Genomic DNA, 22,798 nt, shown 5'->3' with positions numbered 1-22,798 from the left:
ATGTTTTACAATAACTATGTGAATCACTTTAGACACGTCTGTGAAATAAAATAATGGGATGGTCATTTTAAAGATAATTCAGTCTAGAAGGATATCTCATCGGACCAGAACAGAACTTTAAATAAATTATGTACAAGTTGAAGATACAATGTGACAGTCAACTATTGGAATATACTATATAAATTACAAGATTTCTAACAGTTATATAAACAGTATATATTCTTGTTACTGTACAGGTTGTCTACAAACTGAATAATATACACATATATACACATATGTACAGATGGTGTTAACATTGCTTAAAACCACATTTCCTCCTTTGCAAGAAGATAAATCAACAAATTATAAAATCAGAAAAACTACATTATTTTAACTTATATATCTAAATATATATAGTGTATAACAAGCCCATTCCAAAATTTGAAACACTGTCACATGTAATAAAGTTCCTTCTACAATGTATCGGCATGTCTATAACTGTCTGCATGCACCATAGATCTGTGTTCATCTTCTGTAGCTGACAGTCTGTTTGCTGGATGATGTAATTTTGGGAGAATTAGAATTTTGTTAATGTTGGCATCTGTGAAAAGAAACAAAGAAAGAACTATCACTTCTAAATTAAAACTATTTTATGTCTATACTTGTCAGAAAGCCATACATGATAATTTTCCATTCAAGAGCGCACATGGAAAGAGTGGGGTTTAACATTTCCAATTTCAATCATACTAGCTTTAGTGGCAATTCTGTGGCCCACTATTCTGGGGATATTTCTTTCTCACGCCCTTACAAGGCCAAAGCCTATTTCCCCTGATGCCCACCCTCTTACCACAATTACAGTCATATCCCAGGCTGCCAAATCCAATAGATGTATATAGCATTTGAGTATGTGAGGATAATACTGTGCAGAAGAAGAGGAACTCACTAACACATCTCCTGACATCTTTGATTGGGGCTCAGTCACAGAAAAAATGCAAAGGTCACATGCAATCTGAAACAGCCTATCCTTGACTGAGCTTGGACGTGTAGCTGTCAGCCAAGGTGGAGCAGAAGATTTGTCCAAGAGTGGGAATTGCTCCAGCTCCACGGTTATAGGAATATTCATGGCTGTGAACCCCTGGGGGGCGGGAGTATTGTGGTGGGAAGGGAAGGGGTGCAGATCCAGCATTGATAAATGGAGCTAATTACATCAGCTGTCCTCCTCATCTGCTAGTGTGGAAGTGCGTCCATCCGTTGCCAGCCCAGAAGGCCATGGATAGGCCGTGGCCTGGATGAGCCATAAACCTCCCCCTATAGCTATGGTTTGCATTAAATGAAGTGCCAGCTACAAATCAGTGAAAAAAGTAAACAAACTGGATGGCTCATGGGGTTGGAGTCTTTTGCCCGGGGTGGGGGTTGAGGGGCATCACTTTTTTAGTCTGACCTACGTGGCCAGTGGTTGGAAATTATCATCATCTGTTGGTAGCTCATGGGAAGTGAGTTGGCCATCTCAGTCTAGTTCCTAAGGGAGTGCTGAGTCCATAGTAACATAGCCAGAACAGGTGTCCTTGCCATCAGTGAGCCCAAACAGTGAGAGGGCTTGGAGTCTAGAGGTGGGTACAGGACACAAGGAGTAACACTGTGAGGCCAGTGTCTACTTTCTCTGTTCTCCGTTCAGGCCCAGGAGCTGGTGAGGCAGGACCTTTCACAACTGCTTGACTTCAGGCAGAAATGTGTTTAAAAAATGAATGCACTGTTGATCTTCTGTTGCTGCTGACATGCCGGGGGGAGATAAAGGGGCAGCCTTACCGTGTATTCCCGATTGCGTAATTCGCCGTTTGTATTGATAATAAATTGATCACTGCTTCCTGTTTCCTGTAGTGAACAGAGGGGCTCGGGATTAGGAAATGCCCTCAGTTTCCCTCTCTTTTTAGGTAATTTCAAAGGTAATATCGCTTTAAAGACTCAGAAAATGTGACTATTGAGAATCTTGGTCATAGTGTCCCCACTGCCTGTGCTGCTGGAGGGGACAGTGTCCTAGTGGAGCTGGGGTTGATGTGCTGGAATTGCATTCTCTGAGTCTGGGACACTCTTCCTGCCCATCCTTGCTGGAGCCTGCTGTGCTCCACAATACTGTGGAAGCAGGATTGGGTGGGGGGAGGGGCGCTTCTCTCTGTGGCATCATCCCATGCTTGCCCTGCAAAGTCCCAGCCAGAAATCTGAGTGAAAGTGAGGCTTTGTCTACACACAAAAGTTGCACCGATTTAACTGAATCAGTTTAGAAGTTGATTTAGATTGGTACCATTGGTGTGAACACCCTTCAGTTGGTTTCAGAGTGCCCTATACGGATTTAATTTAAACTGATTCCTTACTGAATGAAGCTAAATTTATATCAGCTACTTTTAAACTGATGTAAAAGAGGCCACACATTTCTGAACTGATATAATTAAATCAATGCAATTCTTGAGTGTAGACGAGATCTGAGAATGCAAAGCCAAGCATCATTTTGTCCCCTTGAGTCCCTCCTGCCACTGCTGCTGTAGAGCACCATGGAGCAGCCGTCTTTGCAATGCTGAAGGAGCCACATTGCCAGCAGAGGGGGGGAGGTGGCAGAACACTGCAGATAGGCTGCTTCTCTAAGAACCTAGGAATTATCTTTACTGTGGCTTTGTCAGATGGAAAGGCCACGCCTCTGCCTTTACTACGGGTCTCCTAGCCCTGTCCCCTCAAGGTGACAGTTTCAGGAGAACTCCAATGCATGCCATTTCCTGGGCCACCTGCATCCTCCGTTGTGTGTCCCGGCAGGAGGGGATGATCCAGCCCCTTGAGACTATCTAAATGAATGGACTGTGAGCAACTGAAGGGGTTGCTCCAGAGAAGAATGGATACTGTAGCACAGTTGTTACCTTCATGGGCTTGAACTCTGTTGAACTGGCTATATCCTTTTTTACCAAAATGTGTAAAACTGCATCATGAATGGTGAGGAAAAACATAGAGGGCTTAATCTCCTCATCAAAAAATGCACATCTTTCCAGTTTGTCCAGGAAGCCATCTGCAGAGGAACAGAATCAAACCAGAAAGCAATGACTGATGGGCCTGAGGTTGTTAGGCCAAAAACGAATCCTCAGCATATCCTTTCAGTGAACACATTAAATTTTCTATCAAAGTGGGTTAGTGTGGCTACCACAAGGCCTTTCATACACTTTGCACAGAAGTGACAATGCAAGGTGTACGGGAGAGGAGAACTGGCTCTTGTCATGTCACCTCATTTAGGCCCCATCCTGTAGTGCCTTATGCTAATTTGTAAGAGCCAAAAAGTTTACAAGCAGTGTAGCAGGGGGTGGGAGAAACCCTACCTACGGGCTCTATGGACCCTCTGCATCACGCATGAGACCTTCATGGCAGGTCTCCACAGCACACTGCGGGCGGTGTGTTCATGTACAGTCTGGCTCCATATGGCTGTAATTCTGTGTAGCCAGTGGCCCCTATGGCCTGCAATATTGGGATACTGTTGGTCTATGTGGGTTCCTGAGGCTTCACTCTTAGTTTGAGTTCCCTAGCTCCCTCTATAGTATATGTGAGCTCAGGCTCTCTTTGCTCTCCTAGGAATGGGCACTCATTACCTTTCAGCAGGGAAGGTGGAGAGACTGTCAGCAGAGGAGACATTTTTTATCCCTGTCAGTTTGAATATCCACAAGTGAACTGAATCTCACTCTGGTAGGATGCGGGAAATGGAAGGATGGGGAGACCTAAGATGGAGGAAACTGGGGAGGTACAAGAACCTGAGAGGGGAAAATGGATCCAGGGATATTTCGGATGGGTGCAGATATTTTTACGCATCTCAGTCCCATTTCCTCTCATCCACTGTTGGTCACAGTTACATGTAAAGCTGACTTTAGCCAGTAAAATCTTTATCTAATTTCAACTCTGTTTAGTTTGGCTTGTTGGTTTTAATCAATTAAAGACAGTATTCCTGACTGTTTTAATTTGAGTCTGATCACATGCTTTCAAAGATTATTTTCATATAAAAATGTGGTTTGCTCCTATTTGTGTAGAGCAATGGGTGCGGAAAGCAGCATGTTGATAGAAAGGCATAATTGATACACATCGATCGAGCAATTGGTTGCTTAAAAACAAGATTGACAGCAATGGAAAAACTTACCATGCGCTCCCACAATATAAACCTCCACATTGATCCGGACAAAGTCTTTTAAAATCTGTTAAATGGAAAGCAAGCATTGCTTAGAGATTAATAATTTTGTCTGTCAACAGTAGTGACAGTGATTGTCGACAGCAAGTGTACAGTAGAGCTGTAAGATAGCATTTGTATTCTGAGCAGAAATAAATGGATTTAGGCTGCCATTGGAGGTAGTGACAATATGGGTGCAGGACAGGTTCTTTAGATTGGCACTGGACTTCGAAGCCAACCTTCTTTTGTAAGATAAATTTAAAAAGAGTTCCTAAGAAGACGTTATAAGAAAAGGATCCGTACTAAATAATATTGATAAAAGCTGAAAATGAAAACCTAGATGGAAAGACAATGCTTCAGGATGGTAAAGCAGCATTGTTCTTATTTTGTAGCTGAAGAAACTGAGATTCCAAGAGTTTAAGGACAGAATTTTCAACTACAAAGCTCAACCAGAGCCACAATTCCTACGGAAGTTAACGGAAGTTGTGGGTGCTCAGTTCATAGGAAATTAAGGCTACTATATTTAGGCACCTAGTTAACTTTAGGTGCTTATATTTGAAAATATTGGCCAAAGTGACTTGTCCAAGGTCACGGTGGAAGTTGATAGCAAAAACAGGACCAGAACCTAGGAGTTCGGACTCCCAGTCCTATGTTTAAAACACAAGACCATGATTCATGCCTTATTGCTGTAAAACATCCAGAAACGTTATCAGTTCAAGAAAGGAGTGTACAGCCATTGATATAACTGATTGGACAATTTAGATGAAAATGAAAAAAAAAAAAGTTTTCATCCAAATCCTTGATGGAAAATTTAAACCTTTTTCCAAAAAACTGAATGCTGAAAAGCTTTTGATGAAAACTCAACATTTTTTCATGGAAAGCAGACACGTCTTGTGAAAAATTTCACTTAGTTGAAAACCCAATTTTCTGTGGAAAAGTGGTTTTGATGGAAATTTTTCAATTAGCCCCAGCCATAGAGTCTTTATACAATCTATTACTGATCTCCTATGCCTACCTTTAAGAAACTTAGTATATTTACATTTTTTCTACTTGTAACCCCTGACTAGTTGTTTCATGAAAGGTGCTTTACCTCTTTGAGGACTCTCAAGGCAGAAACATCAAAAAATGATACTGCTGAGAAATCCAGAATGAGGCTGTGGATGTCAATTCTGGGCACGGTGATGTTGGGAGGAAGGTCTGAATTCCAGTCAATTTGAAATGGCAGGTCTGCCATGTTAGTGGGCTTATCCAGCTCCTCTATGCTGTTGTTGTCCAGTTCTTCCTCAGAATCATTCAGACTAGTAACCATGCAAATAAAGGATTTCTGTATTAAAGAGAAGAAATGGCCATCATAAACATTACAGCTTAAGGTGTTGTCCAGAGATAAGTGTACACATTGATGTAAATTATACTGAGGCACTGGAAAGTGGAAGCACTGCTTGAATGCATCATGACGCCCTACTTGTGCTTTACACTGGAAGGAATTCTATCTCCCTGTAGTTAGGAGACATTTGAAATTTCTGTTTTGTTCAATTAATCAATGATTTAGAGCATGCTCCAAAGCCCACTGAATGGTAAGACTCCTCTGACATCAATGGGCTTTGGGTCAGGCCTGGAGAAAGTCTGAAGGATTTTTCCTCAGAGAAAACTAAGTACCAGCTGTGAGCTAACATTAGAAATAGGTCAAAAATTCTCTCTTTGTGGTCTGGTTTACAGTCTGAAGACAAACAAAACTCTCTGAAGACAAGAGAACTTTGTCTAACATTAAGGCTGTAGGGTGAGGACCAGGGTACATATATTAACAAACTTGTTTTTGAGGCTTATATTTAGTTTAACAAATGGTAATATGTGGAAATACTTATCCAGCCCTAAATTATATTGACATGGGGGAGAGTTTCAAAGGCAGAGTGAGCAGTTAGGTACCCATGACCAGATCCTCAAAGGTGTTTAGGTGCCTAACTCCTTCCTTTGAGGATCTGAGGCTCAGCTCCCACTGAAAGTTCATGAGACTAGGATGCCTAAGTCTCCCATGTGCCTTTGAAAATCTTCCCCCTAGTTTATATCTATCCTCTCTGCTAGATAATAAACTACATAATGAACTTACAGATGTCACTTGCAGCTCTCCTTTCTTCAGCATCTTTCTAATTTTCCTCAGAGCTTTATTGCGTTTGCGCAACACCCTCAATGGATTAAAACCAACCTGCAAAATAACATCTTGATTAATTCTCCAGATTTCTTTTTGTACAAACAAAAAAATCTATGGATTTGAGGGAGAATTTGGTGTTATTCTAAAAAGGGATTAGTAGTAAATTCTTGGAGAGTGACCAAGTTAAAAAACAAACAAACAAAAAACCAAACCAAAATAACCCTCAACAAACCTTAGATGAATTCACTATTGTGAATTAAAGTCAAGTACAGAGCTTTCTTGAGAAAGGTATTTTGTTGCATTTGAGAAAATGATATGAATCTTTTAGAAATTTTCAGTCTGAACCAGATTCTCATCTCACTTACATTGGGGTAAATCTGAAGTAATTCCCTTGGACACAGTGGTTCCATTGTTTACAATGGATTAACATGGTGTAACTGAGATTAGAATTTGGACCATCATCTGTTTTATTTTATGACCAAATCCTTCTTGCCTCACTGCTATGAGTAATGTCTCTGTATTCAATGGCTCTCCTGGAATGAATAAGGCACCTGATGCAAAGCCCACTGAAATCAACAGCAAGGTTCAAAAGGCTTTGCCTCATGTTTACTTGATATTGCCTCAGCGCAGGGGGCTGGACTTGACCTGTCAAAGTCTCTTCCACTTCTACATTTCTATGATTCCACGTTCAAGGTGAGTGGGCCTTGAGCTTCAGTATCTCCAGTATTCTCATAGAAATGGTATTATGTCATCGATAATGGAGTCACTAGCCCTTGTGCTATTAAAGAAATTATTCCCTCTGTAAGGTTGAAATGGCTACTCATTTTTTCAATTATTTGTTTTAGGAATGGACTTCTCATTAATAATAATAAATAAATTACCCTAGTCTCATGTAATACTTCTATATGGGAAGAGGATGACTGTTGGGAGTGAGAGGTATAAGGAAATTGGGTTGCTGTAGAAGGCTAGGCAGTAATGCTGAATGATGAAGGGAGGGATATCTAGTGTTTTTGAACAACATCCCAACCACCAAACTTGTATTCAATAAGATGTGGCCTATCATCCCCTAATTACTTTGCTCGTGTGCTTTCACTTGCCCCTTCTTCTAACTGTCTTTTTGGACTGTAATATCTTTAGGGAAAAATCTGTGTTTTACTCTAGATCTGGGAAAAGTCTACAATTTTTTGGTGCTACTGCAATTTAAATAAAATAATAATAATTAATAATATCCCTCTTCTGTCCTGTGTGTCTGGTCTTTTTTCAGAGGAACTTTTAAAAAAATATATAATTACAGTAGAAATTCACACAACTGTAAAATAGGCTGCCATTTTCTCTCCTACACTCTCTCTCTCTCTTTGTCTCTCCCTCTCTGTCAGTATTTGAAGTAAACACCAGAGACCAGATGCCAACCAGAGTTTGGGAAAGAAACTAACGTAAACATTTTTGTCTAGAGAGGTAATTAATTATAATAATGGTAATTGTAGTTGTGTGTTTCTGCTCTTTTTTGGGCTCAATTCTAGTCTAATTAAATCACAGACATGCTGTACATGCAAGTTAATTATTATTAAGATTTATTTATCTTTAATTTACTATGTAATTCATTCATCTGAACTCAAAGTAATTCATTTAAAGTGATTGCCAACAAAATACTTACAGCAGTGATAAGTTTGTCCTTAAAGAAGTCAATATTAGCGAAGAAGATCGGGGCTGGGCATCTAAAAATCTTCACTCCTTCTGGCTCATATATCTACGCAACAAAGTGAGGGTGTTACATACAAATGTCTATTGCACAGAAGTGCATGCAACAGATGATGTAAATAATAAACAGGCTCTTACATCTACGTAATCCTTTCTGTTTTTGTAGACGTTGCTTCTTCCAATATTAGCCAAAAGAGTGCACTTTGGACTGCAAACAAATACAAATCAAGTTTTTTATACACCATGCTGAAACATAATGGAATGAACAATTTCCATTGTTTTAAAAGTCTTATCTTGCTGTTTGAAAACTCTACTGCCTTAATGGCTGATAGAATAAAATGATCTCGGCATTAACGATAATTGTACTGGTCATGTAATTGATCTAAGAACCTTTCACTCTAAGAAAGAAAATTAACCATGAAAAATTAATTGAAATGGGAGAAGAGTATCTATATTGACAGAGTGCTGTAGCTTATTATGAACTGTGAACCCCATACTCTTACTGGCAAGAGTTACTCAGATGAGTAATAATCATAATAATACGTAATAATAATCATACCTAACTCTTATATAGCTATCTAGATTATATAGTCCCAGTGAAGAGTGATTCACATGCCTTTTCTCATTAACTGGGAGCAGAACACAGCATTCCCGTTGCTTCACCTTGACGTATAATATTTAGTATCCATATCCGTTAAACATTCCTTTCTTCATGAACACTTTGGGCCAAATGTTTACAGTTTTCTAATTGTCATCTACAATTTGCAACTGCAATCTACTGTGGGTGCAAATGTTAGTACTTAGACATCTGTCATCCTGACCAGTGGGCCCAGTGCCATTAGTCATCTATTTTCTACTATTTGCTCCCAGAATTGATTTTGAGTGCAAAGTTGTAGGCCAGAATGAGACCTAGAAAATTTGTCCCTCTATGTCTTAAATGAGTTTATTTTCAAGATGCAGTCTTGATAGGGTTTACCATTATGTTCAATGTTTACTCACAACTGTGTGCGGAACACGATGGTCAGGAGTTCAAATCCTATTGCGGCTGCTAGTCCAATAGCAAGCCCTAGTATTACAGCAGATAGGAAAGTCACAACCCATATCATCTGTAAAGAACAGACACAATTTCAGATGTTATCGTTTCATTAGGAAGCAAGAGTCTGAACCCAGACTGGGAGCCAGGAACTCCTGAGTGCTAATCCAGAGTCTGATATGGACAGTGCCTATGCTCTTGGGTAAAAATCTTTCTTAGTTAACAGAACTGAGATAATGAGATTTACCACTCTCATGAGAGTGCTGGGAGGGTAAGTTAGTTAGTTAAAGATGGAAAGTCTTTTTGAAGATGAATTCTGTTTATTAGATGTGAAGTTCTGATATATTAAAAAGCATGACTTTTGTATACAAAACTAGTTGAATAAAAATCTGGCACAAAGACAAGGTAAAATGGAAATCATGATTTCAGGAAAGGTAATATTTGTGAATATGTTTTGTGTTGAGACAGGAAAGTTTAGCTATTGTGAATGTATTTAATTGAAACCAGGAAGTATTATTATAATAACATTTGGCATTTTTTGTCACGGGCTTCAAAGTGTTTCACAGTGGGGGTAAGAATCAACATCCTCACTTTCAAGCTAGGAACACTGAGGCCCATAGTAGTTAAGTAACACAAGAAGTGAGTGGCAGAGTTGGGCACTAAACCCAGATCTTTTGATTCTTAGCGGTGTGCCTGATCTACTGATAATGCTACCTTTCAGTCATTTCTATAGCTTTATTTTTTTATTTATAGCTTTATTTAGCAGTAATCTCCAAGCTACACTGCAAGATATGTTCTTCACTTGATTCATTTACATAACTCTCACTGGCAGTAATGAGAGATACAAGCATGTACTGAAGTGAAAATATGTCCACAAATGTGTAGCCACCAGGTCCAATATTTACCGGTTTTCTCTCATTTCTTTCTATAATGGACATCAACTGATGAGATTTTTTTTAATGAAGAAGACTGATTAAATGGATGAAAGTGAAAGTGAAGATTAAAGTGAGAGAACTGAGCTAAAAGAAATGAGATTGAGCAAAAAGCTTTAAAAAAAATGATATAAAAATAAAAAAGCAGATCACTGATATGTTAAAAACTGTAAAACAAGGCAAGTTATTAAAAATAAACTGAATCTTTAAGAAAATGTATAAAATAAATGCCCGTGCAACAGGATTTTATTTTGAAGTGTAAATGTGGTTGTTACTTACACAGTCATATTTGTCCTTTTTCCATAAAACACCTATTTCTTTGAACTGCATAAGCATCCCCTTTAAATTGCCAAGAGCCAAAGCTGCAAGGACTGACTGTTAAAAACACAGAACAAATGCTGAATGTTATAATTACAACATTATATTGATAGAAACAGAGCATGTGCCAGACCTGACTATACATTTCTATATCATGGATATTATACTTATCCCTATGTAATTATCTTAGAGGGCTCAAAACACCTATAGAAGTGTTACCATTTTCTGTTAAACTCTATTGGCTATAGATCACTTACTCCCCATACAGGAACAGCTGACCCTCCCCTTCCTTCCATTCAGGCAGGGACAAATTCACACCTGGAAAGTCCCCTCTGTGTGTTGAGCTGGGGAAAACAATTGGGCCCTGATAATAGTCCTGTCCTGCTCCCACTGAAGTCAATAGCAAAACTCCTAATGACGCTAGCTGGAGCAGGTCCTTGATGAACAGGGATAAAACAGGTTCATCAGGTCCTTGATGAACAGGGATAAATCCTATGCAAAAGCAGAAAACACCTTCTGTAATGGTCCCAGAAGAAATCCAATGGCCAAGATGACAATCAATACAATGATTGCAGAGAGGAGACCAGCAATCTGTGGGAGAAAAGGATTTTACCATAAGTCTGTGTCCTAGAGCACCCTGTGAAGCCAATGCAGAGAGCCAGATGGCATTCAGCCCTGTCAGAATCTTGTATTCGCAATACCTGTGTTTTGCCTCCCGTGCTTTCCTGCACACCTGATCTTGACAGCGATGTACTTGCAGCAAATCCTCTGAATGCTCCACCAAATATGTTACTCAGTCCAAAGGCAATTAATTCCTAACAGAATAATGAGGAAGAGGTTTTAATTTCTGGAAAATTGTTCACAAGCCAAAGCATTTCTAAAGCTATTTTCATTTGCAATTAATTAAGCTCATATTGATGTAAATGTTTCTTTTTTACCTGGTTGCCATTTATGGCGTAATCATACTTGATGGAATATACTTTAGCCACCGAGTAGGCTACTGCAAATCCAACAATTGCAATGGAAAAAGCATCACCCACACAGCTTTGGAAAACTTCCATCTTAAGTTCAACAGGAGGCTCAAGTCTGTAAGAGAAATCAAAGGAGGAAACTGTCTTTTAACAGAGTGCTTAAGAAAACAGTATGGCAAGTGAATCATTCAGTGAGCTAAGTGATAGTCCATCTCTTTTGCTATTTTAACTACACTTCTCTGTAGAGGTGGGACCAAATCATAATCTTGGCTCTAAATACTGATGAATTCCAGGGGTGTTTGGATCAGGATTGGGACTTTCCAGCTTGAGTTCATCCCTAGTAATCTGCACTCAGCTCAGTTTGCAATTCAATTATCAGGTTCTCTTTACTGGAAGTCTAATCCTGTAAGGTGTCAAGCATTTGTGATGAGTATTATTATTTGTAAGATACAAACAAGACCCCTCCCTGCTTATGTGCTAAATTGAGGGCTTAATGGGTGCTGAGGCCTTGCACTGGTCCTCTGCACTGGAGGAGATTTCACTCTATAGGAAAAAACTGCTGTGATTTGTTCTAGTTCTTTAGATAGTTAAATAAATATTTGCTAAGGAAGGTCAGTCACTAAGATTAGATCTCTTTGTTATTTCCTGCGCTATGGCTTTTCGGGCTGGAGCTTTTGCAGTCCAAGGGCAATAAAAAGACATTCTTCAATGAGTTGGTTTTTCAATGCCCTTAAATTGATCAGTCTGAAATCTGAGGGGAAGAGTCTCTTAAGCAGAAGTTCCTCTGCTGGCTTCCTCCACTGAAGCACCAGTGACTGCGAGTACAGTCAGTAGCATTTCTGTCATCAGCAAAGATTGCCGCAGTGTATTGTCACATTAGTTCTCTTTCTCTTTACACACAGAGGACTTATATTCTAAATATAGGTATTTATGCCCGACTCGTCATGGTGGATGTAGAGATGTTATGTAGTTATCTAAGCAAACTACGTCATAATAATTGAATGAATGCTGTATGTGACCTGGTCAGCGGGTGAAGTTATTAGGTATTGAGTTATAAGAGTTTTTTACATTAATGTATTGTTCTAGCTTAATAAGGGGCTGTGGAAAAAGCAAGCAGGAGAGCAATACAATAAACCTCCCACGAAACACAGGAGACAGTTACAGGATGATGATCTACTTCTGGGCTATTTTGTCAGGCTGAAAAACAATAGATCAAAGGGTTCTAAGTAGTCAACCAGCTCTCTCTGGAAAGAAGGGGGTAGTGTCAATTGTCAGAAACTGTTGAGGGGGACAGGCTAACATAGAAAAAGGCTCTGAGGAGGGGGTCTAAAGAAGCTGGGCCTTCCCCCAAATCCAGGGAATGGTACGCCTTAGAGGGAGAGACAGGCCTGTGTATAGACGACTTTATTGTTTTTAAAACCTGTTTTTGATGTTATGCTTTTGCTCTCAGTAAATAATGCTTTGCTGTAAGTGGGCTGTTTGGCTACTAGATACCACAGCAATTGCTGCTGGATGGAACAGAACAACAGGCACTGAAGATAAGCTGGGCCTGTTGAGATAATCATGGCTGAACAGGGGACTGTAGCTCAAGGACTGGTCTGAGAGTGTGAGAACTGCACGATTCACTCTGAGATAGGTGACAGCCTGAGACCTGAGGGGGGTGTGCTCAAAGAGACCAGGACGGAGCAGAAAAGCAGCTAGTCTGGTAACTGTGACTCCCTCATCCTTGTATGCAACTGGTCATTTCACACAACAAGGTACAGAATGAATTAATTCTTAGTTTCTTGGAAGGAAAAATGCTTTTCATCGCTTAGGAGATGTGTTGTAATGAATAGCTCTTATCTACTCAAAATTAGTCTATTGAAAGCTGTGATATTGTTGAATGCAAAAAGTTTACTTAAGTGCTCAGAGAAAGTGAGTTTTATTAATGCAGAGCATTTAATTAGGAGGCAGAAATGGGTGAATTCTGTGCCTAAGAGCTTGTTTAGAAAGCATATTGTGCTCCACTGGAAAGTTTCAGAATTATACACTTACCCTTGTCCTAGTGTTCCGATGACATCAACTTTATATCTTTCTTTGAAATTACAGGCATAGGATACACCTGCTGCTATGACTGTCTGTAAGGGAGCAAACTTACTTACATTAGAATTTGCAAATAAGACCACAAAAAAGTCATTATTTCATGCCACCCTTTCTCTTCTTCATAGCAAACATTGCCTCTCTGATGTGTTTTCTAATGTCGTTACTAGTGGCAGAATTAGACCTACAAAACTAGACATTTTCCTGCTATTCAGAGGTAAGTCCTAGATGTTATAGGGATGTCTATGTTCATAACCCACGCAGGTATTCCAGCAAATATTCTCGTTTCTGGTGTAATATGTCCTTACAAAAGGGACATTTTCTGCTATCTACAGGTACATTATAATAACTTTTAAGTAAAAACATGTACTACAATAGTCTATAGTACAACAGCAGTATTTCTCAACCCTTTCAGGTTGGTGACCCCATATTCAAAGTTTCCCCTCATTACATTTACTATGAAAGCCAGAGTAAACACTGTATCCAAGACACAGGCTATGTAATTTATTTGTGTATGTGTTTCCAGAAACTGATGGAGAATAATGGACCTCAAAGACTAAAGGAGTGGGGCAGTGAGACCGTGGGATGGGGTCACCTGCATGGACATGAAAGGGGCGGAGCTATTACAACTACCACATTTGATCTCACAAACATTGAAAGTTTTGGCCTCCCCAGGGTTATACTGGAAATTGTCTTTATTTATGTATTTTGCTTTAGATTGTCATAACACTTTCAACATCTCGTGATCCCCCTGATTGTCTTTCATGCCCCATCCCCTTCCCACCAATTGTGACCCACCACTTGAGAAATACTGTGCTGCAGGGGGATGCCAGTAGAATTCTGTTGTGCTTCGTTATAAGGGCAGTGTCTGGTTTCACAGATAAATCAAACAGAAAACATTTCACGAATAATATCTTTCTCTCTAAAGATAGGTTCAATTATAAAACAGTGAAGGAAATGTAAAGCACATAATGCTATCTCTATCAAGACACATGAAACCTGCAATGGTTCTTGTCGCAGAAGGAAAGAAGACAGTAATTGAGAAGAAGACTATAGTATATAGAAACAGGTTTAAAACTCTGTCTTGGGTGGCACCATTGTTCCAGTACATTTGAAATAAGGAAGTGGAATAATCCTTACCACAAAGAGTTCAATTGGGATGGGCACTGGTAGTTTGGCTTTGTATCGCTCATTAATTTCTTTCACCGCAAACACAATGACCAAGATAATGAGAGCTGTGACAAGATCTGCAATGTTTGTCTTCGTGATCTGCCCAAAAATCTTTCCCAGCGTCTACAAAATTAAAAAGAAATAGATTGCTTTTGAAATAGGCTGCCTCGCTTGATGCAGTGGGCATGATCTTTTTAAAAAAAAGAAAACATAGATTTACAGTTCTTTAATGATTATTTCAGTTAGGATTTAGTTCTTGTGACATGGTTTGGACTGAGGTCCCTGGCGAGTAAAGACCTATATTTATCCACAGAGAGCGATAACAGCGGTGCAAGCTTCTCCACAGTGACCGTCAAACCTGACTTCCTGATCTCATCTCTAGGGATCAGATGGTATATCTGTTTCCATAACCACTAGTGAATACTATTTGGCCTATCTGCTAAGACTGCTACCAGTGTGCGTGAGGAGTTGTAATATACATGCTTGCCAGCCAGGAACTGGACTGAGAAGGACAAATAGCTTATTACATATAGGACACTAGACAGCCATCTGGTGATAACTTTTGACCACTACAAACCTGAGCCAGAGTGATAATGATAACAGACTCTATATCCCAAATCCCAGGAAGTCAGAGATTTTGGGGAAAAAATAACTGAATACATCCAAAAATATTCAGCAAGTCAATTCCTTCTTTCTTTGTTACTTTTGATTTTCAATCATGTAGCCGGACCTCTGGGAGCCATACCAAATGAAGACATACATAATATTTTATTTATTTATATTCCAGACTAATAACTACTGGTAGATATAAGTAAGTGTCTGAGACACAACTGCATGGGCTCTTAAGGATATGCTAACATAATGTAGAAAAGACCATATAATTAGCCAATTAACTAGCACCCAACACAATATCTGAATCTCATTATCCTGTGATAATAGCACATCTTTTCGCAAATTGCTTCTTTTCTTTTTTACTCTTAAGATTTGGTTGGTGTAACTACTCACTGATATAGAGTGTAATGTATTTTGCTTGTTTTAATGATGTGAGCACCTGGGAATACTTACACAGAAAATGGCAAGTGGTTCCTTACATCCACGGACGTCTAGCTGGAGTATAAATTTCAGCTGAGACACCACAACGTGGATAGCTGCAGCAGTAGTAAAACCACTGATTAACGACTGAGATAAATAAATAATTATGAATCCAACCTGCAGTACTCCCAAAAGCAACTGTAACACAAAATAACCAATCATTTGTTAGATGTGGTTAGAAGAGAAGCACAGTATTGCTAATCCCAAACATTCAAAAACCCATAAAGAGTCATGGGATTGTCTTACAAATCATGAGATTTTTTTAAAGTAATACATTCTTTTCCCTAAATTTTGCATGCTGGATTCTGAGCCTTTTGGGGTCACGGAGTTCATGTTTTCGAGCTTTTTCTCTGCAACCAAAAGGTCTAGAAACTTACTTTTAAAAAAAATGAAAGCTCAGATTGTCACCTAATCTCATAACCCCAAGAGCTGGGGCTTTAAGAAAACAGCCAAATATCGTGAAACTTGCAATAAAATCATGACAGTTGGCAACACTGAAAGCATAGGTAACAACAGTCATTGCCACAGAAATCCTAAACCTGTGAGTTTTACTTTTGATCCAGAGTAAGGGTATATCGACACAGCAAAGAAAAACCTGTAGCTGGTCTGTGCCAGCTGGTGCCGGCTTGTGGGGCTTGGGCAGTTTCATTGCAGTGTAGACTTCAGTGCTCGGGCTGGAGCCCGGGCTCTAGGACCCTGTGATATGGGTTCTTGTTGTTAAGATTTTCAGTGTAGCCATATTTCTTGCACATTATGAATGTTTCATGATGTAGAAACATACATAGGAATTCCCTATGCAGGGATGTGTTCCAGAACAAAATGGAACTACATATATTTTTCTTCCTCTCTGACTTCATCCTTGTACTGTATTACTGTAATATGGAGCTTCCTTCAATATGATTGTACACCTCAGACCTGTATCCTGGCTCCATTCTGCTCTCAGACATATGGGTATGTTATTGCTTTTGCAGTAAATGGGGGGTTCTGAGCTTGAATGGCCTATGGGATCAAGCCCATGCATAATAGCTGTTTTTAACAGAAATGTAGCAGCCTACACCAGCACATGGGTGGTGTCATCCTTAATGCCCTTGTCAATAGCTGGCACATCAATATTTGCAGAAGCTTCCAAAAAGCTCACCCAGATGGCTTCTGATCAATAGGACAGATTCACCCAGCTGGGAGGATGATGGTGGTGATGGTTTAATTTACACTCCTTTGGGGCTGGAAGCAGGAAGGAAGGATGCATAGATAGATATAATTCTGAAGTACCAACCTGAAAAATTCCAGCAAGAAGGGTTACAGTTGCTGCCACCTGTACCTTCTGGTCCTCTATTGTCGAACTATTCGTTAAAGTGCTGTTTGTAGAAATCTCCTCATCAACTAACTTCGTAACTACTTCTCCAACCATTATGCTCAGAACAGGGAACGGACCTAATGAACACAAAGTAATGCATTAAAGCTGGGTGGGCAAAATATAACTTTCCATCAACCACAATTTTATTTCACGTTTGATAAAAGTTACAAAGCTTAAATGTAATAAGTTATGTCTGGGGATTTTTATTTATTTATTTATTTTAAGCCTGGCATTAATAAAATGCAAGCTGAGAAAGAGACCAGAGCAAATAATGTGCAATATGATTTAACTTACCAACAGAGATATGTCTGGAAGTGCCAAAGAAGAAATAGATTATGACTGGGTAAAAGGCTGCATAGAGGCCGTACCTTGGAGGAACATACACTAGTAAAGCAAATGCTAGACCTGTAATGATAGAAAACACAGGAAAATTTAAGCACACATTATAGGTGGAAGCGGAAGCCTACAGGATCTCTCAACCTGGAGTTACATAGTACTTTGATTTTAGAAAAACCAAAAACAAAGTAAAAGCATTTCCCAAAGATTACCTTGCAGGACAGCCACCAGCCCTGTGCTGATGCCAGAGACAATGTCACTGAGGAGCCATTCCTTAAAGCGATATGCCGGCAACCAGGAAGTTATAGGAAACAAACCTGTGGCAATTTTCTTGGCCTTTTGCGGGGAACACCTGAAAATATGTGACAAGCCACAGTTCAGTCAGCTAACATTTTATCTAAACATAAACCAGTCAATAGCAAAACCTAATCTTGGTATGTGAAATTAAAGGATAAAAATTTAGATTTAAGCCTGTCAGAGGTACCCAGAGAGGGATAACCTGCCTGGGCCATAACCCCACTGTTTCAGGAAAATTTTTAGGCAAAGGGATGTTTTCAATTTATTATGAAACATCTGTTATTGATTTTGAATAATGAGTTTTCATTTGTTTTGCTGTGATCACTCAGACATGATCATGTAGTTATGAAATTATCTTCTGCCTCTTAATTTCCCATTAGTTGTGAAGTCAGTCGTATATTCCACTCCTTTCACGATCATCCATTCTCTTGTTTCTTGGAGATGACACTGAAGGACATCTTCCAACTTTGGGGGGAGCAGACACTTGACTCTCAACATTGGGGGAACACATTGATCCCTGATGGGACTTCACTGACAAGAGTTGCACCAGGGGTCTTCTGAGCTGAATGGAGTTGAATGGATGGAGTTACCTCAGTGATGAACTGAAGTGAATGGAGTTATGGGATGAATTTGTCCCTCAGTGATGAGAGTTAATGCCTGTTTTCTTCAGAATAGGCGATGTGGATGTTGTAGAAACGAACAGCAAATGCTGGGTGAAAGTCTTTAGGAGAGTGTAGCTCAAAGGAAGATCGTAAGGTTGTAGTTCAGAATATTTGAGAATTAGGAGGTAGCTCAAGGGATCTATTTCTAACATCAATATTTACAAAAAATGTTTCTTACCTAAAACATACCCTCAGATGATCCAAAAAGGTTTTATGGTATCTGTGCACTTTCTCATGTTCTTCACTAAATGCATTCTCCGAGTATACTGGTCTGGCCACAACATACTGGTTGCCTACAGGTTCAACCATTTTTCCTGAAATGTTGGGTCAGGATGGAAGAGTCTTATGTATAGCTCTTTGACGCTAGTCACTTAAAAACCTGAAAATAAATAACAGAACGTGGGTCTTAAATAACTCAGGTGTAGCATCTTGAAATGCATGGATGAGTGAACTCCAAACTGAGCATTACCACCTTTGAAGATCAAAAGAAACAGGATTAAGAAAGAGAAGTTTTGTTTTGTCAGAGTGACCTCCTTCCCTCTGCATCACATTGCTAGGGAGCACTTCACCAGGGCAAGAAAACAATTCTTCCAAAAGAGACAGCCAGAATGTTGAGATTGGGTCAAGGTTTGCTTGCTCCCAGTCAATTGTTTACCAAAAAAAATCTATCTCAATCAAGGGAAACTGATTGTTTTAAAGACAATTTCCTGTTGTGATATTGAGCGTGAGGAACACCATGGGCTGCCAGGAAGTTTGGGAGCTCATTGAATTTGACCTAGCAACCTAAGGAGGAATGAGGGGTCCAAACCAGAAACCCAGATCTGTATTCCCTTGGACTTTGTGAAAGTTTGGAACTAGGGCCAAACTTTTTGGCTTGGAGCCATATGTACTAATGAATGGCTGTACCCAATAATAAGGATAATCTCCTATATTATTTACTTTTAAGTAGATGTTTTCTTTTTATGGCTTCTTGCATGCTTCTTCCCCATGCACCTCCACAAGTCTTCATCGCAGTCAGACCCTCTATTATTTTCTATCCCAATCCTCATGCATACTAACATTTTATTTGTTTGAACTGAGGAGAAGTTTTTTCTGAGCTGGCCACTATAATACCTGGTCTTTCTGCTCAGTGGCTACAGGGAATTTAGAATGCAGCATTGTGCATGAGTAGATGAAATCCTTCTTTGTAGTGGGTATTACCTTGAATTTTTCAACAATTAATTTAATCTGCCATTATGCTGCCCATTCACCGATCTTGGGTAGGTTCCTCTGAAATTCTTCAAAGTCTTCCTAGTTCTGATTAGCCTAAATAATTTTGTGTTATCTGAAAAACCTTTCCACCTCACTGTGCATCCTCTATTTCAATCATTAAACAGCACCAGTCCTAGAAAAGAACCTTGGGGCACCAGCTGTATAGCTTTTGCCACATTAAAAATAGACTGTTTATTCCTACACTTTATTTTCTGTGGATCATGGTGGTCAGAGGGGAGGTGGCTGGTCACTTAGTGTTAGTTCCCCCTTGTTTCCAGCTGCTGAACTACATTACAATACATTCAATGACTATCTAACATTTTGCTTCCATGTATGCAGTTGTTGAAGGTGTCAGAGGTATGATATATATTTGCAAATGGGAAGAAGTGGTCTGCATGATTGGGACTGGGAGGACAGGTGCCTAGTCATGAAACAATCTCTGCGTCAAAATCTGGTTCTCACCGTAAAAATGTTTGAAAAGTTTGTTTAGCCCCTTTCTCATCCATGACAGAACTCTATATATTACCCTATGACTATTTAGTTTTTTACTAGCCTTTTGAGGGGAATTTTGCCAATGGCTTTTTGAAAGTCCAAATAAATTATGTCAGCTGATTCTCCAAGAACCACTCTTTAGTTGATATGCTGTTTTTCGACTTTGGCAATGGCTTGGGAAAATATTTTCTTAGATGCTATAACAGTTGAAAAATCTATTTACTATAAAAAAGTCAGACCTAAAATGTTCTCCAAAAATTGAGACTAAGCCATTGAGCATTCACCAGACAAAAATAGTTAAAGCTAGGTCCAGCCACAGCTGGTTTATTCTTTCACTTCCTGACTCAAATTCCACTGAAGTCAACATGAGTCTTTCCATTGATTTCAATATCTATCTATCTTTAGCTTTTATACTGATGCCCATCACCACAGTATCTAAGCACTTGGATCAGGGCCCTAGACCTGATGATGGCTGATGTTGTTTAAATGGATATGGTGTTTTATTTTATTCTTTCTCCATTGATCCTTAATCTGCATGTCCTAGACATGTTTCCAGATCAGAATTTTCCTCGTCAGAGATTTTAGGGTTGTTATATTTCCTAATATGTGAGAATCTGTATATGAATCTTTTAAGTTTCATGTTGAAAAATCTAATGCTATTGGTATTCCTTCGTCAATAGTTCTATGCTTTGCATAGTATGTCACACCTGATGATCTGTATTGATTCTTTGAAACATTCACAGAAAGTAAAGATTAAAACGTTGGCTCTACTTATACATTTCTCAGTCATTTTCCCCTGATGCTGCAGCATTTATGAATTCCTTAGTCATCACTTTGGTCTTATTGCCTTTTTTTTATCTTTCTTCCAGAGTGGTAAATTAATTTACTGAGCTCAGAGTACATTGAGTATGTATCTTCAGGCCTCTCCTGTGCTCAGTTCCACTTCACTATTCCAATTGACTCTTTACAATAGCACAATTGTTTTATTAACGTTTGTCTTGTTGAAGTTAAGAGGCTCTTCTTAATAGAAACCCAAATATATTAAGCCTCATTCTGATTATATTTTGATCTATCCCTTAGGTTTTCAACTACAGTCCTGGTGCCCTAAAATTCTTCCATCTTGAAGGGGATTACTTGCTCCTCAAGGTGACTGTCACTGAATAACACTGAGTTTTATATTACTACATCTGTACATGGTACTGTCCTTCTATTGCTTCCTCTGATTTTATCCCTGTGTACATTCAAGAAGATAAAATATCATAATCACTTGCATTTTTCTTGGGAATTAATTATTTTAAGCTTCATTTTCCAACCCTCTTTATCATTATTTATTTTTAATATTTGAAAGAAAATGAAATGATAGATAGTCCCGGAGACTGATGTCCTCTGCATAGCCACAGAAACGATGCAGCATCAGGAAGTAGTTTAATGTCAGTTTCCTCCATTGTCCTGCCAAAGTGCTTCCGCCATTTAATCTTCCTGCTGAGACCATCATCTAGTTCCAATTCTGTTAGTAGATTTTGTAATGTGGAGGCCTGTCCACTGGGAACTAGACTGAGATTACACCAGTCACAGAATAGCCATCAGATGGTAACAACTTTCACTCCCTATTAACCAAGAATTGGCAACCTAGAGATAATAATCTATTCTGCATAGGTTCTTATATTGACCGCATCTCTCTGGTGGTTGAACACCTTCTAGTAGTGCATTATACAACATGGCTAACATGTGTCACATATACAAGACTATCCTATTACTAATCCCCTAAAACATCTAAGATGTCTTTGATAAAGCGCATCTCATTGTATGCATGTTGTTATTTGAAGCTGTTAAATACAGAGCTGTTTTAGGTTTCTCTAGGACCTTTTCCTCACTATATTACACATATATATACAGTACAAACACCCCTGACAAACAAACAAAAAACAAACAAACAACTTCTGTAAGGAAGGCTTTTATCTTTCTCAAGGAATAATATAACTTAAAGCATTTTGTTTATGTCAGGCTTTTAGAAATAAATTATGTATCATGCACACAGACTGGTAGTTCTGAATCCTACCTGATGTGTTTTCTATGAAGCCCCTTAGAAGAAGGTAATCAAGAATTTCATGGCAGAAAGCAACCTCAAAGTTTCTCCAAGGCAGTGCAAGCAACTAGTTCTGTTCTTCATTTCAAACATTCCCTATATACTTGTGGAAGATGTGGTCATATGGTGAGCTTTAATAACTAACTTCCATTAACTTTTACAAGAATATGAAGATTTCACTGTAGCCTTGACCATTGAGCCTATACTCAATCAGGATGATAAGAGTGGTTTCCTTAAGTTCTCTGTGAGATTGCATAATGCTGTTTGGGGAATTATTTTTGTTGGTTTGCAGAGATTAATACAGAAAAATGCACACAAATAAAAACCCAGAGAAAATTGTTTGTTGCTGTTGTTCTACCAGGTCTCCTAAACAGAAACAAGCCAGGTCAGTACTTGAATGGGAAATATCAAAGGAACATCTGAAGCATTGTCTACACCTGAAACATATGTTTTAGGTTACTCCAGGGTGTGAACAATTCACGCTCCTGAGAGACATAGTTAAGTCGACCTAAGCCCCAGTATAGACACTGGTAGATCTACAGAAGAATTATTCTGTCACCCTAGCTCCCGCCTCTTGAGGGGTACAGTGATGGAAAACACCCTGATATTGCCACAGCAAATGTCTACACTATGGTGCTACAGTGGTGAAGAACATGGCAGGCTGCAATAATGCAGATCACATTGATGACGCTGGAATCCAAATGCATCTGTAGACA

The 22,798-nt window shown here is 39.2% G+C and overlaps 1 protein-coding gene across 1 annotated transcript; it reads right to left on the bottom strand.

Annotated features, from left to right (window-relative positions):
* Positions 1-242: 242 nt before the first annotated feature.
* SLC26A3 (solute carrier family 26 member 3) lies at positions 243-22,131 on the bottom strand. Its single transcript, XM_067563994.1, has 21 exons — positions 22,056-22,131; positions 18,432-18,632; positions 17,507-17,646; positions 17,253-17,363; positions 16,878-17,035; positions 15,578-15,742; positions 14,483-14,635; positions 13,298-13,380; positions 11,231-11,378; positions 10,994-11,107; positions 10,806-10,883; positions 10,254-10,349; positions 9,009-9,115; positions 8,148-8,217; positions 7,966-8,058; positions 6,270-6,365; positions 5,256-5,489; positions 4,139-4,193; positions 2,883-3,028; positions 1,786-1,851; positions 243-580 (listed from the first exon to the last, which is right to left on the bottom strand). The coding sequence occupies exons 2-21, from the start codon at positions 18,560-18,562 to the stop codon at positions 557-559; spliced, it is 2,268 nt and encodes a 755-aa protein (XP_067420095.1). The 5' UTR covers positions 18,563-18,632; positions 22,056-22,131; the 3' UTR covers positions 243-556.
* Between the last annotated feature and the right edge of the window lie 667 nt (positions 22,132-22,798).

Source organism: Emydura macquarii, unplaced genomic scaffold (genome assembly GCF_026122565.2).
Source record: "Emydura macquarii macquarii isolate MOO-44397 ecotype Brisbane River unplaced genomic scaffold, CSIRO-AGI_Emac_v2 contig_2636, whole genome shotgun sequence".
In the NCBI taxonomy this organism is placed as follows: Eukaryota; Metazoa; Chordata; order Testudines; family Chelidae; genus Emydura; species Emydura macquarii.
Note: the sequence above shows the minus strand (reverse complement) of the source record. Positions and strands in the feature narration are given on the sequence as shown.